Raw genomic sequence first — 16,389 nt, 5'->3', positions numbered from 1 at the left:
AACAGGGATTCCGAAGCGCAGGTGGAAAGCACCCCCATCCCACCCGGTACTCACACAGGTGCAGGGCCCCGAGCCTGGGGCGGGGCGCACCCCACCCCCGGCCCGCCGGTGTCCCGCCCCGGCTGAGGGCGCCCAGCTGTACCTGCGCCCCCGCCAAGTTGCGCCACGGCGCGAGTACCCGGCAAGACACCACCCGGCGCCCAGGGCCACCTCCGGACCCCGCGCCCGCGAGCGCCCGGTGGCGACACCCCGAGACACACCGGCAGCCCGCCCGCGGCCACCTGCCCGGCTCGCGCGCCCGCCCTACGCCCCGGCGCCCCGAGGCAGCTCCACACCACACGGGGAAAGATGGGGACCGAGAGCCGACCAGCACGCGGGGCGCACGTGCCGGCCCAGCCCCGGACCCCCTCGCCCGGACCCCGGCCCTCGCCCTCACCCAGATCGCCAGCAGCAGCCCCCACGCCGGCCCGGCCCGTGCCATCCCCGCCGCCGTTCTCCACCGCCGGCTCCGCTCTCCACGGTGGCTCCCGTGCCCGTCCTCCCGCTAGCTCCGCCGCGGCCAACCGCCACGGCCACTTCCCAGCCGCTCCCCGCCTCCGAGTTCCCGGTGCCACGTCTGCCAAAGCATGCGCGCCCAGCTGGGCGGGGCGGCCAGGAGGTGCATGTCGGGAGTTGTAGTCTTTCCAGCCGGCACCCCGGGAGTGGGAGTTGATCCCAGGATATGTGTGTAACCACAGGAGAGAGGGCAAAACGGCAGAGGAGGGAAGACAGTCCATTGGGGGCCTAATTCAGTGCTTTAGAATCAGCAACTCGCTCCGCTCACAGAAGTTAACTGTCCTTCAGCCCCGGGAAGATTCTACTAAGTCATTTGATTGTGAATGATGGCATTCAGTAATGTTTGTGGAGCCTAGGAAAAACCCTTATCTCTGCCTCTTAGTCTCCTACCTATCTTTTCTTCTTCCCTTCAGTAGAAGTTTATTGAGCTGTTGGAAAACAGTTTGGAGGATTCTCAAAAAGGTAGGTATAGATTGCCATATGACCCAGACTCTCCTTACCTTAGGCATATACTAAAAACAAAACAAACAAAAAACTAAAAAAAAGTTGTACTCAATGTTCATGGCTTACAAAAGCCCAAAAATAAAAACACAAATGTCCTCAAGGGAGAAGGAGTAACAAAAGGTGATATATTCACACAATGAACTATTATTAAGCCTTTAAAAAAAAGGATACAGGTTACCATGAAGACATTATTCTGATTTCTTTTTTAAAATCATGTACTTTATGATTGCAGTTGTATGAAATACAAGGTAAATGAATGTATAAAATACTAGGTAAATGATAGAGACAAAAAGCAGATTAAGGAGGAAATAGTGATTGTTTAGTAGTATAGTGATTCCTTTGGGGATGGTGAAAATTTTTGGAACAAGACAGAGATAATGGTTGTACAAGACTGTGGTTGTACTAAATACCTCTGAGTTGTACATTTTCTTTAAAATGGCTAACTGACATTATAGAATGCTATCTTAAATGTAAAAATAGAGAGAGGGACAAAGGGTGAACAAATGCAGCAGTGATACTCACTAGACATGATGTTGAAAATGAACTATGCAATTTGCAAGTGAGGACAGGAGGGACAAATTGGGAAAGAGCAAGGGAAGGGGTGACACTGTCCCTCAAAAATGTACTCTTTACCTGACTTTTGTAATTACATCACCTTTATAATAACTATAAATTTAAAAGAGGAAAAAACACTTTGAGGTGGTATGCAAGTATACACAAAAGTATTAACCAGGGCTGGGGATATGGCCTAGTGGCAAGAGTGCTTGCCTCGTATACATGAGGCCCTGGGTTTAATTCCCCAGCACCACATATACAGAAAACAGCCAGAAGTGGCTCTGTGGCTTAAGTGGCAGAGTGCTAGCCTTGAGCAAAAAGAAGCCAGGGACAGTGCTCAGGCCCTGAGTCCAAGCCCCAGGACTGGCCAAAAAAAAAAAAAAAAAACAACAAAAAACAACAACAACAAACAAACAAAACAAAAAAGTATTAACCAAAATATGGTAGATTTCAGGGGAGAACTCAAGTGGTGTAATTACTTAGAAAGGCTAACAGTCAAGCAAAATAAACACCAGGAAAAGAGTATTCAAAAGGGAGTGAGTAATCAGGGTGCCAGTGGCTCATGCCTGTTATCCCTAGCTGCTCAGGAGGCTGAGATCTGAAGATGGTGGTTCAAAGCCAGCCCAGGCAGGAAAGTCCGTGAGACTCTTATCTCCAATTAACCACCAGAAGTGGCACTGTAGCTCAAGTGGTAGAGTACTAGCCTTGAGCTGAAGAGCTTAGTGACAGCGTCCAGGCCCAGAATTCAAGCCCCACAACAAAAGTGGGGGGAGGAGTGAGTGGGCCAAAGTGAGAGAGGTAGATGGATGATGAGAGGAAGGAAGGGGAATGCAGTCATTAAATTCAATACACATCCTACAAAATTAAGAAAAATGATGGAAGGAGGGGAATGGGGAGGAATGGAGAATGATGAAAGGGGTGACATCAATCAAGATGCGTTGTATTCATAAACTGCTCTGTTGAATGGCAACTCCTGTGTACAACTACAATGACTATTTGTGTGTATACATGTGCATGTGTGTATGAAAAAAATTCTTATGCTCCTTCCATTCGTGCATGCAATCAGTTGTTGTTTCATTTAAGAATGCTTGTTGGACATTTATGCATTGAGGCAGAAGATATAAATTTCACAGGAGTAAGATGAATAGAGTACTTAGTAGTAAGAAGTGCAGGCAAGGTGAGCTGGTCATGGTGGAATAACTCTCCCCAACTGTCAGGAGATCCAAAGTCCAAACTCAGAAGTTAGCCTCACTTATCTCCTGTTCCCAACATCCCTTCCTACCCCTCACCATCTCCTCTCCATTCTACCTCCAAAATACTGCTCTTCTGCCACCTCCTGCTAGCTCACCAACAAGTCTTATCTAGGCAAAGGGTATCAGGCTGCTTCTTCCCCAACAATCCCGGCAGTAATGCCATTTGGGTCTTGCTTGTCACTTCCTTAAATTCCTCCAGTGAGTTACCATTACCCCTAGAATGAAACCCAAAGTCCTCCAGGACTGGCAGTAGAGCAGATCCTAGACCCCACCCCATCATACTCAACTCTGCCTTCACAGATGTCATTTCCTACCCCTCCTCTCCCAGGGGCAAACCTATTTCAGATCTTAAAGCTCTGCCCATCCTCTGTCTCACTCTCTGTACCTTTGCTTCTAATTCTTTGGCATTCTCCTATCAGTCTCTTATCAGAGAAGTGCTTTAGGAAGGACAATTTTACCTTCCCCCCATTTTGAACCCCCTTACTCCCCAGCTTAGTTTCTGTCAGCACCTTGTCCAGTACATATCACAGAAGGCAGTTTCAAAAAGCAGTATTTTGTATTTCTGGATTCTGTATCTATAGATTCAGCCAACTGTGGATTAAAAATATTTTAAGGTGTTTTTTTAAAGCAACTATTAAACATGAGCAGACTTTTTTCCCTCATCATTCTGTAAACAACACAGTAGAACATCCATTTGCATAGCATTTGCATTGTGTTAGGTAATATAAGGAATCTAGAGTTGATTTAAAGTATACAGGAGGATGTGCACAGGTTATATGCAAATGCTATGCCATTTTATAGAAAGGACTTTGTTTTCTCTGAGCTGTTCTGGAACCAATCTCCCATGGATGCTGAGGGGCTGCTAAAGCATTAGCTATTCTGTCCCTCCCTTTCCCGGCTCTCTAGTCAGGACCTGAGCCACAGGTGTTTACCGTGCTGTTGTTGGTGAGTGAACAACTGAAGGAAATTCTGGATAGGGTCAAGACTTTGTCCACAGGCTCTGCTCTGCAGCCTCAGGCCACAATCCATATATGGGGAAGTAAGCCTCATACATTTTCTCTGTGGGTCTGAGTTTCAACAGGAAAATGAAGCAGCTGGCAAGGACTAGAAAACTATAGGGCCCTCACACATTGCTGATGGGAACATAAATTGGTTCAACCACTTTGGACCACTCTACCTGTACAAAATATGTTCGAAACTGTTGTTGTTTACTTTATTCAAAGTAATGGTCATCTGGTGCATTTTGGTCCCCCATTCGTATGCTGTAATCCTAACTTCCAGTACTTCAGAATGTAACTATATTTGGAGCTTTAAAAAAGTGGTTATGGTTAAATGCTGTTATTAAAAAAGAGAGTGGGAGGAAGGGAGGAAAGAAGGAAGGAAGGGAGGGAGGGAGGGAGGGAGGAAAGAAAGAAAGAAAAAGAGCCTGTAATTCTAGCTACTCAGGAGGTTGAGATCTGAGAATCATGGTTCAAAGCCAGCCCAGGCAAGAAAATCTGTGAGACTCTTATCTCCAAGTAGCCACTCAAAAACCTAAAGAGCTGTGGCTCAAAATGGTAGAGCATTGTCCTTGAGCACAAAAGCTCAAGGACAGCACCCAGGCCCTGAGTTCAATCTCCATGACTGACCAAAAAAAATATTTTTAGGACACATACATAGAGGAAAGGCCATGTAAAGACACAGGATGGTTACTTACCAGCCAAGGAGAGGGGGCTTCAGAAGAAACCAACCCTGCCAACACCACTTGTAGAGTCCAAGCTCATAAGAAAATAAATTCCTGGTGTTTAGGCCATCTGAAGCATTTCCCTCATGTTTCTTTTTTAAGAATTTTATAGTGTTGGCTCTTATATTTAAGTCTTTGATCCATTTTGAGTTCTTTTGTATATATCATGAGATGACTCCAATTTCATTCTTTTACAAATAAATATCTAGCGTTTTCCCACTGATTGTTGAAAAGACTATCCTCCATTTTCAAATGTACATGTGAGTGGCTTTAAGAGTATTCACACTGTTGGGCGTCCATCATCAGAATCCATCACCATAATGTTTCATCTGTGGTGCTCTGTTATGGCAGCCTTATCTAACTAATACAGAAGCCAAAAGTGGGAAATAACCCAATGTCCTTGAACAGAAGGATGGATAAATAAATAATAGCATATTCTTTAATTTAAAAAAATCACCAAACTACTGATACAATAACACAGATGAATCTCAAAACTATGAAGAGCAAAAGTAACCAGACACAAGAGAGCATATATCATGTAGTTCCATTTATCTGAAAGTCAAAAACAGACAAAGGTGACCTATGATGATGAGTGAAAAGCAGATATGGATTGGGAAAAGGCAAAAGTAAACTTTGTGGGTACTGGGTATGTTTTATATTTTGATTAATGATACCTACATGGCAATCTACCTTATTAACTTAGCTGAGTTATCTGACCTATTATGCTAAGATTTGTGCACTCATTTTTTAAGTCTAAACAGTGAAGGACATAGTGAATCTATTCACCTTCAGAATTTCTTGTAACTCCAGTGTTTCCTAAGTCTATGACTTCCTAAAGGCTCCTGGTCTGGGGAAACACTGTGTTGTAACTGTCAAAAGGGGAAAGTAGAGGATAGGAAGGAAGGGAGGGAAGGAAGGAAGGAAGGAAGGAAGGAAGGAAGGAAGGAAGGAAGGAAGGAAGGAAGGAAGGAAGGAAGGAAAGAAAGAAGCCATATCTCTGTGAGCCAGGGAATCAGAAGGCAAGGGACTGAGAAGGATAAAAAATGCCAAGAAAACAGGTCATTTCATACTGCAATTGAAACAAGCTAAAATGCAATTTATGGCCCTTGTGGGAATGTTTAGCAATTCTAAGCTTCACTCTCCTTGAAATATTAGGAAGAGAGCACAGGGCAAGTATGGTCCCTCCTCCATTACAGCCCACAATGGGAACCATCTATTTTCTAGCAGCCACCCCTCGGGGCCAGGCCGGGGAAACTCCTATCCTGTGGTATATTGTGAATTTGATGTCATGCTACATTTGGGTAGCCAATCCCCTCCATCATCTTAGCTGGGATGAGGAGTAGCACAGTGACGGTTTGCTGACATTCCAGAAGAATGGAGTTGGCTCAGAACAAAAAAGGAATGTTGGGTCAAGAAGTCAGGCACAAAAGGCTCTGTTCTGTATAATTCTGTGCATATAAGGTACAGGAAAGAAATGTAGCCTTTGGGGATCACTGGTAGGGGTCTTTTGAGGTGCTGGCAAAGTTCTATTTAGCCATCTGATTCTGGGTACAATGGGTTTATACTGTGAAAATCATCACACATATTCATGGATTATGCTGTACACATTATAACTCAATAAGAAGTTTATAACTTTTGAAAAAGAAGAGGAATCAGATGGAGAGTAGGAAAAAGTAAGCTCTAAAGACAGGTGAGGGATTGGAGGCTTGGCTCAGTTAGTAGAGCACTAGCCAATGAGCAAAAATGTCAGGTACCAAGTTCGAGTCTCTTTCTCAGGACAAAAAGAAAAGAAAAGAAATCAAATGATAGGAAGTGAAAAGAAGGTAGATTCCAGAAAAGAGACATTAGGGAAATTAACTGTTAAATCTTAGGCCTTTAAAGAGAGAGCCACCAAAAAAGAAGATTGGAATATGACATCAAGTAGTGCTCAGAATTCCTCTTACAAGCCTTTACCTCTGTTCATCACATGTTTGGCCATATTGGCTCTGTCCTCACCTCCTTGATTGGCTGATCCTGGCCCCTTTTGGACATTCCTCTCCAAAATCCTGATTGGACACTTGCCATCCTCCCACCAACATCACCACCAGTCTTGGACTTAATATTGCTTCTTTCTGTTCCTACAACTTCCCCTGTAGAGCATGGTCCTTAAGAATATGTTCTGTGACAAAAAGTCATAGACCAAGAAAGTACAATAGTGGTTTCTAGGGGCCAGCGAGAAGGATGGAAAGAGTTACTGTTTAATGGGAAATATTTCCAAAGATGCTGATGGAGCTTCTAGAGATAAAGGCTATGATGGTTTCCCAACAATGTGAATGTTCTGAAAGCACTGACCTGTACACTTAAAAATGGTGAATAGTCTTTCCAACAAATAGTGCCGGAAAAACTGGGTGTCTAGGGGTGAAAGAATAAAATTGGTCTCTATTTTCACAATGTATACCAAAAGTGACTCAGACTTAAGAGCTACAAGTATGCAATTTTTAGGAGAAAACATAAGGAGAAAGTTGCATAGTGTTGAATTTTGCATCGATTTCTTAAGCATGAAACAAAAGTATAGGCAACAAAAGTAAGAGATAAATTGAACTAAGCAAAAATTTGAAACTCTTGTACAGCAAATATCACTATCAACAGAGTGGAAAACAAGCTACAGAGTGGCAAGAGATTCTTGCAAATGATGTAGCTAATAAAAGGCTAAAATCTAGAATATATAAAATACTCAACTGCAAAATAATTTTTAAATGGGCAAAGGACTTGAAATACACATTTCTTCCACCAAGAAAAAAAAATACAAATGGCTAGAAAAATGTAAACTCAAAAAGATGCCACTCCACACCTAAGATACCTGTCATTAAATAAATAAATAAATAAAGAAAGAAAGAAAGAACCAAGGACTGGCAAGGATGTAGAGATATTAGTTTCCTTATGTGATGTATGTGAAATGTTATATCTCCTATGGAAAACAGAAGGGGTGGTTCTCAAATGTTTAATTACCAGGGGCTATTGGTATAATTCAGTATTAAAACACATTGGAGGCTAAAGATGTTATCCCAGTAGTAATAATAATAATGATAATGAAATAATAACAACAACAACAGCCACATGTCTTAGCAGTCCTTCTGGGCATATATCCAAAAGCAGTACAAGCAAGTTTCATAAAGAGAGATTTGTACATTCATGCTCATGGCCACTTTATGCACAGTAGCTGGTAAGTAGAAGTCACCCTTGTGTCTGCCAGCAGAAAAATGTATAAAATAAGCGATAGACAAAGAATGCTATTCAGTCTTAAAAAGGAAGAAAATTTCGACATATCCTGAACATGGATGAAACCTGACATAAGTGAAACAAGCCAGTCATAAAAAAAAATGCTATATGACTCTCCTTATGTGAGATACTTTAACCATCTGGATTCGTAGAGACTGGAAGTAGAACAGTGCTTGCCAGAAGGAGGGGGTAGAAGGAGGAGAAAAGGGAGGAGGAGGGAGGAATGGGAGAGGAAGGGAGGAGATAGAGAGAGGAGTTGCTGACTAAGCACTAATTTTCAGTTGTGCGGAACAAAAAGCATTCTAGAAATTGATCGTACAATAATGTGAGTGTTCTTAACACTACTGGATGTACTTAAAAATGGTTAAGATGGCAAATTTTATGTGTATATTGTACCAAAACTTAACTTTTTTAATCTGTAAAAAAATGAAATGTAAAAATTTCAAAATGAGATTTCATAGTTATGTGTGTGTGCAAGACAGTTTAAAAAAACAACTATAACCTTAGAAAGGCATAGATATAGGTTCTGGCCCTGCCACTGACCAGCCAGGTGGCCTCAAAGTTCTTCTACAACTTCAGATGTCCTATAAGTGAGATAATAGTGTTACACAGGCTTATAGTAGATGCAATGTATCTAACCATGCATTTGTATGAATGATATTGGTCTCTGATAGTTCTCTTCATGATGTAGTACACTTCTCTGCCCTATCTAGTTTCTTCATAATCTGAACCCTCATATCCTGAGGGAGAGGAGAGACAGAGACAGATGGTGACAGAGACAGAGAGATAGACAGAGGAACAGAGAGGAAGAGGGGGTGGGGAGAGACATGAACTGTGGAGGACAAAGTCTTCATCTGGTTTACTTTGCCTATTTTTGTATCCTCCAGTATCTGAAATGTAGCAGGAAATCATTAAATGTTTGAAATGGACTTTGACGTGGTTGGGGGGGAGGAGGGGTTGACAATTACAGACAAGGAAACTCTTCTATACTAATATATAGAGACAAACAGCAGAACAGGTTGATCAAATAATCTTAAGATCAAAAAAGGATTCCTCACAGACCTGGGTTTGGATGTGTCCTTCCAAAAAGTGGAGTATGCAAAGCAGCTCCAGGGTATCTCTGTCAGTCTCTGTTTCCATGACAAGCCTGGAAAGAATGGTATGTTACTGAATCATAATTAGTCATTCATTATTAAACATTGACTGGACATTCTTCTGAAACTTTCCATCTGGGAGCTTCCATCTGACATTCCATTAAGCAAGCATCGCACAACAGGGTCCAGTTCCCAAGTTGGCAGATGCACTTCTGCCTGCCCTTTGGAACTTGATCTCCATTTCTCTTGGTCATCTTGCCCCTCCCTTCATCATTGACCCTCCCTAGCCCACATCTTGATCTTCATTTAGAAAATAACCTTCCAGCTGGGTGACAGTGGCTCATCCCTATAATCTTAGCTACTCAGGAGGCTGAGATCTGAGGATCATAGTTTAAGGTCAGCCCAAGCAGGAATGTCCATGAGACTCTTAGCTCTAATTAAGCAGCAAAAAAAAGTCAGAAAAGGAGCTGTAGCTCAAGTAGTAGAGCACTAGCTTTGAGCAAAAAAAGCACAGAGACAGTGCCCAGGCCCTCAGTTCAAGTCCCGGGACTGGCACCAAAAGAAAGAAAGAAGAAGAGACAGAGAGAAAAGCAAATGTTTTTCCATGTGGCTGGGGTCCTTCCAATTCTACCTAATCATGATACCTTAGACCTATGCTTTGTGGCTGTTAGAAGCTTGGACCCCAGGTAAGACCTGAGAAGTTGCATGACTGAATCTGATTTCCTTCTTATCAGTTCTCCCTTGAGAGCCAGTTCTATCATGTGCCTGAATCTCTTCCCTTTCTCTGTTTTTCAGAATTTTACTCTCTAACTAGATTAATTTATAAGGCCCCAGGCTGTAGCTCATTAAAATAAAAAAAAATCATTGTCTTGCCAAAACTAAATGTGGAGCTGAACTTAGAAGACGGCATTTTCTTCCTTAATAATGACATTCACATTACTAAAGGCATCAAGTATATATTTAGTCACATGTCAAAATTGAAGATACCCTCATGTCCTCAACTTTGTGAGACTACCATTTGGTTAATAGTCACATTTAAGTGACTCAAAATCTCCTTCTACATACCATGGAGACCTTCCCTTTACCAATACCTCTGTGGGGGGATCTCAGGGACTCTTAAATATGTGATGCTAGGGATTCTCAGAGATGGGATGTTTTTCTCTTTATTTAAAGTTCCAAAATCTGTTTCTACTGAAGCATATGAATTTCACTGGCCCTTTGCTTTCTCATTATCTGTGTTGACATAATCATAATGTGGCTTCTTAACCTACATGGTCTACACGAACTCTGGGAGTCAGTGTCAAAGCAGAATTGAATTGTTGGACACCCAGTTGGTGTTGGAGAATCCGACAGGGGCCATTCTGTGATGAGGAATGCTCTTGAGGAGTTGTGTGTGTGTGTGTGTGTGTGTGTGTGTGTGTGTGTGTGTGTGTGTGTGTGTGTGTGTGTCTGTCTGTGTTTCAGGGATCTGCAACTAGGTATTGATGTAAGTCAAGATCCTGTTCACATTCATAGAAGGCTCAAAAGCCATGTTGCAGCCTAGGTATGATCCAAATTCAGCCAATTAGCTGTTTTGGTAGATGACTTTTTCTTTGGACTAGGTGCTATAAATGATGCACAGAATGTTTACAAGAGGGACCCTATATCTGGACATAAGAGCCCCAAGTGTTCTCTCTAATTAGGTGTGGCCTTGCCTGAAGAACTAGCCATGCAGTTTCTTAGCTGTTTTTCAAGACTGGTTTTCCAATTTTCACTTGACAATTTTAATTTTAAAACATGTTCACAAATTCTTTGGTACACCTCATCAAGAGCTGGGTCTTAATTGCCTAACTCCTTAGGCTGAGATAGACTTAGTGATCCATTTGCATGAATAGAATATATTGAAATGACAATATATTGCTTATGAGACTGTCATAAAAGGCATTGAAGTCTCTTCTCTCCCCTCTCCTTTGCCTTCCCCTCCTCTTCCTCTTCCTCCTCCTCCTCTCTCTGTATCTCTCAATGGGGAAAGCTAGCTGCCATGTCATAAGGACACTCAGGTAGCATAATAGAGAGCAATCTTCAAGAGAACAAAACCTTTTGCCAACAACAGGAAGCTGAATGAGACATCTTGGAAGAGCTACTCCACCCCCATGTGGATCAAAAGACTGAGCCTATCTGACCTTCTGAGTAAAACCTAATGAAACCCACCAACCAGAACTACTCAGCTAAGCTATTCCCAATCTCTAACCCTAGAAGAGGAAGGAGAATATAAATGTATATTAGAACCTCTAAATTTTTGGCTGATTGGTTATGTATTTAAATAACCAATAGAATTCTAAATTCTGTAACCTTCCAATGATTTCTTTTTCTGCTTAAGTTAGTTGGGAGCAGGGCTGATTTTTATAGCCAAGAGCCCTTCTTCACATCTCCTTTCTACTAATGAAGCTACTAAATGATGCAATCTTTATCCTCATCCTGTCACAGTCTCCATCTCTCAACTCCTGCCCCTCAATCAAGTAGGGCAGCTACGATTCTCTCACGATCTTACCATCATACCAAGCTGATGAAATAGGCGGTCCAACTCTTTTCCTAGCTGAAAAATCGTTCTCACCACTCCCTAAGCAGGCAAAGGCAGCATCAGTCTGCAGTGGAATTAAATCGCTTACAGCCCAACCCACTTCACTAAGGCTTGCTATCTGTCTTTCTTCCCTGTTACCAATGCACTGCTGCTCTCTTGGGGGATATCTCATGATCTCTTCCTTGGTGAACTAAATCACCTAGCTCCCCCCACCCCCACCCCCGCCACCCAGCCCCCAGCCCCCAACACCCATCCTGTCTTGGCCTGTCTGCAGTTCTGAACACTATGATTCCCTTCTGGAAACTGTCTCCTTCCTTGACTTCTTAAGCCTGGAACATTCAACAGTCCTGTCCTATATCTCAGATTATTCTTTCTAATTTTCAGGTGTCTCCTCCCCCCGCCCCCCGCCCCGTAGTTTCTTAAAGCACCTCTTATGGTTATGTTGGCTTTCCATCATTTGCAAACAGAAGATTCTGGACCAGTGTAGTTGCAAATTATAAACTGGGGCTGCAAGACACGCGTCCCCTTTGAAGGTGGTCTCTTGAGTGGCAGGGATAAAAATAAAACCTGAGCTCCTATGAGGCAGTAATCTCCTGCAAAAGGCTCTATGGCTATGGCTATCAGCTATTAGCTCTGAGTGGCTTTCCAATGCCTATCTCTGCAGATGACTTTTCTCCTGAGCACTAGGCACCCTTCCTTTATGCTCAGTTACTCTAATTAGCTCTGTCATTGCTACCTCAGCTTAGCTTCCCTTTCTCTCTGTCTATTAATGGTCTCATCCTTCTATGTGGAAGCCAGGCTCCACTTCCCAGGCATCTTTGACATTTTCTTCTCCCTTACTCCCACTCTCTTCGACTGCTGAGTCTCAGCAAACCGTTCCTTCAGTATACCCCATTTTCCTTTCTAGTCAGACCTGTCACCTCTTCTATTGACCTCTGTGAGTACCTCTTTGTTATCACTGCCCCCCTTGTGTGCCCCCTCAACTAATCTCCCCCACATATAGGCTTCTGAGAAATCTGCCTAAGGAATAATCTCCATCCTATTTACTGCCTCACTTAAGAACTTTCCATTATATTCAACAGTTATTGAGTTCCTACTGCGTGTGTATTATTTATGATTCTTTGCATGCAACCTATTGAAACTAACTTGTGCCAGTTTAAACTGAAAAGGAGGACTGGATTTCGTGGATGCAAGAAGGACTCCTAAAAACTCCAGGGCAGGAGAGCAGCCAAGCCTCAGGACTGGGAGCATCACAATATTCTCCCTCTTCATTTCTTCTCTGCTGTGCTCAGATACACAGCTTCTTGCAGGAGATCATTGCTCATAGGAACTCAGGTTTTATTTTTACCCTTGCCATCCAAGAGACCACCTTCAAATGGGAATTGAGTCTTGAAGCCCCCATTTATAATTTGCAAGTACACTGGTCTATAATCTTGTTTGCAAATAATGGAAAGGTAACATAACTAGCTTAAACTAAAATGTGCTTTATCGGTTCTTTCAAACCATCTTTGGGGAGGGAAAGCAAGGAGTAAGGCTTCCCAGCTAGAGAGTATCAGGAACTGAATAGCATTCATCTCTCCATTCCTCATCTCCGACTGAGCTTCTTTTCTTTGAGTAGACTTATTCTTCCTGCTTGTTAAAGGACATGACCACTGATGGAACCTGATAAACGTGGCCAGCTAAGACAATAAATTCTTTTTCCCTAGACTATTTTAAAAAAAAATTCTTAAGGACAGATCCAGCTTGAGATCCTGTCCTGTGGCCAGGTGGGAGGGTTACTAGACAAGAGAGGAGGGAGCATAGAGTCTGAAGGCAGTCTGTCTGAGCTTGTGCTTTGATAACTTATTAGCTGTGTCTTGGCATTTAAACCTCTCCATGTGTCAGTTTTCTCATCTGTAAAATAACATCACCTAGTTTCTAGATTGTTACAAAGATTATATTTAGTGCTTAGAATTGGGCCTAGCACAAAGTAGGACTCTCTAAGTGTTAGAGATGTTAATGCCCCTGGTGATGCTGGTGGTGATGATGACAACGATGGTGAATAACTAGAGAAGAGAGAGAAACCAGTTCCTGACCACATGCTGAGCAGTGAGTAACAGTTAACCAAAGGTAAGATTTACTAGCTTCATAGGATTACAAATGAAGTACCAGTATACTAGGTGGCTTAGGACAGAAACCAAAGTCCAATATCAAGGTATGTGCAGGGTGGCTTCCTTCTGAAGACAGTGAAGGAGTCACTGATGCCTTGGCTTCTAGAAGTTGTCTTCCCTGTGTCCTCACAGCATCTTCCCTTTACACATGTCTGTCTGTGTCTAGATATCCTCTTTTTATAAGGGCTCAGGTCATATTGGGTTGAGACCGCCCCCCCCCCCCAAGGCCTGATCACCTGTAAAGACTAAGTTTGCATTCACAGGTACTGAGCCATAAGGGCTTCAACGTTATATAGATGAGGTAGAGGACACAATTCATCCCCTAACAGAGTGGCTAGGACAGGGTTGATTTGACCAATAAGCTCTCTACATATCTAATTCCCAGCACTAAATCTGTTCCTAAGTCTTTCTCAGTACAATTGCTTATCTACAGTCCTCCATAGTAACTTAGGAAGGGTTCTTTTTTTAATTTTTTTTCAAATTTTTATTATCAAACTGATGTACAGAGAGGTTACAGTTTCATACGTTGGGCATTGGATACATTTCTTGTACTGTTTGTTACCTTGTCTTTTTTAAATTTTTAACATAACCCCAAAACCTACCTCTGAATGCACTGAATGAACATCTTTCCCTAAGAAATATCTCACTGCTTAATTATGGCTCAATCTTTCCTCCTGGAGAAATACTCAGTCCTTGGAAGGTAGTGTGGGCATGACTGGATTGAGGACTTTGAATCACCTTGACCTGCTGCCCTGGAGTCCCTTTACTCAGGGTGTGGCCAAAAACTAGTTCTTTTGTGAGGCTCCTTCTATAAAATAGAGTTGACAAGAATTAGTTTCTATTTTATAAGCTCAATAATAAATTAGCTGTAAGTAAATAAATGCATTCTTATTAATAACCCATAGACATTGATATATTATGTATTATATTCTCATTATAAAATATATAATTTATAAAAAACTGATACAGTCTATTAATAAAACAGAATAAAATGTTATTCTCTACTCTCAATGACATCCACTTCATTTACTTAATATACATTTAAGGAGGTATTTCCATGCCACCTGGAGGCAAGGTACTGCAGGGGACACAGAGATAAAAGGATGCAAGCTCCTCTTGCCCAACAAACTCTCAAGATTTACTGGGGAGAGATAGGGAAAGTTCAGTGTGGAAGCCAAGTACACAAATGACCTTTAAAGATCCTCCTGTGGGTGTTGTGTTTTATGGGCTCTGAAGGACTGTGAACTATTTACTCTCTATCTCTCTTTCCCTCCCTCCCTCCGTCCCTCCCTCCCCCCCCCCCCCCCCTGCTTTGCACTGATGTCTTCTGCCCCAGGCCTGGGAAAATTCTGGCCCAGATTCAGAGGTTATTGATGGTTAACCCTTCACTGCCCAGTCTGTGATGAGGACTGGGCTATGAGCCAGCTTCAGCCACCTAAATGCTGCACATTGCATTTTCAATTATCAATATTGTATCTCTTGCTCTCTCCCAACCCCCTCTTCCAGCAGTTCACTGGCAAACTTCCTCTCCTCTCCATCAGCATGCTGGAGTCCTAGAAGCTTCTATCAGTAGAAACTCCAGAGGAGGGCCCTGCCTGTCACTCAGTATCTCATCACTATGGACCCTCCCACCTCCCCTCTGGTACATGAGCTACTAGTTCTTCTTAGCCTCCAGTGTCCTCTGGAAGCCAGTTCCTATACTTCAGTGTGTGTGTGTGTGTGTGTGTGTGTGTGAGAGAGAGAGAGAGAGAGAGAGAGAGAGAGAGAGAGAGAGAGAGAGAGAGAGTCTGGGAACAGCAGAAGCAAATGAAAATCAGCATTTCCCGGGAAATTAACATCCTATTTCTCTGGGATTTCTTCCTGAAATATGGGATTGCTAAAGGGATGTTGGGTTTGAAGGACTGCTATTCACAAGCCTTGGACTCTTATCCTTTTATCAGTACTAATGCTATTTCTGTACTTGCTTGAACTTTAGTTTCTTTGTCCTCTGCTTACAATGGAATCTTGATACATTTATCATGACTTGAAAATATTATTTTTTTGTAATTTATTTATTAATTAAACTAAAATTTTTTGACAAGGTGTTGGGAAAAAAGGGAACAGTTACATAGTAGGGCAGTGTGTACATTTCTTGTGATATCTTACACCCTGTTTTTCTTTCCCTTCCCTAGGTCAGGTAGACATATATACTATACACAATGTACCAAGAACATATACAGTAGCCACGTGGATTACGCCAAAAAAAATTCGCCTAGAGCTTTAAATGTAATGTCGACATTAGACAATAAGTCGACAGTAGTCTTATATGAACGTACATATATAGCTTTTTTTTTTTTTTTTTTTTTTGCCAGTCCTGGACCTTGGACTCAGGGCCTGAGCACTGTCCCTGGCTTCTTCCCGCTCAAGGCTAGCACTCTGCCACTTGAGCCACAGCGCCGCTTCTGGCCGTTTTCTTTATATGTGGTGCTGGGGAATCGAACCTAGGGCCTCGTGTATCCGAGGCAGGCACTCTTGCCACTAGGCTATATCCCCAGCCCCATACATAGCTTTTGAGCTATTGTATTCCACTGAGAAGTCAATTTTTGACCTTTATATGTTGAGTAGTTGTTTGGTTTTAGTAACATAGTGTTGGATTGCTGACCCAATCATGTGGGAAATACCATTTGAAAAGCAGTTTTTGGTTTCACAGACCTGGTCTCTACTGTCTCTCCGTCACCCCATCTTAACAGTCATATAT

At 42.5% G+C, this 16,389-nt stretch overlaps 2 protein-coding genes across 2 annotated transcripts in view; one reads left to right on the top strand and one right to left on the bottom strand.

The window, feature by feature from the left end:
• Pdia5 (protein disulfide isomerase family A member 5) overlaps positions 1 to 589 on the bottom strand; it is an 87,844-nt gene extending 87,255 nt beyond the window's left edge. Inside the window, exon 1 of the mRNA XM_048346773.1 lies at positions 437 to 589. Coding sequence (XP_048202730.1) covers positions 437 to 481 — 45 coding nt within the window. The 5' untranslated portion in view covers positions 482 to 589. The remainder of the gene's footprint in view (positions 1 to 436) is intronic.
• Kpna1 (karyopherin subunit alpha 1) overlaps positions 1 to 16,389 on the top strand; it is a 596,817-nt gene that overhangs the window by 52,915 nt on the left and 527,513 nt on the right. The gene's annotated exons all lie outside the window — the stretch shown is intronic.

This window comes from Perognathus longimembris, chromosome 5 (assembly GCF_023159225.1).
Source record: "Perognathus longimembris pacificus isolate PPM17 chromosome 5, ASM2315922v1, whole genome shotgun sequence".
NCBI lineage: Eukaryota > Metazoa > Chordata > Mammalia > Rodentia > Heteromyidae > Perognathus > Perognathus longimembris.
This window is presented reverse-complemented; position numbering and strand designations above follow the sequence as displayed.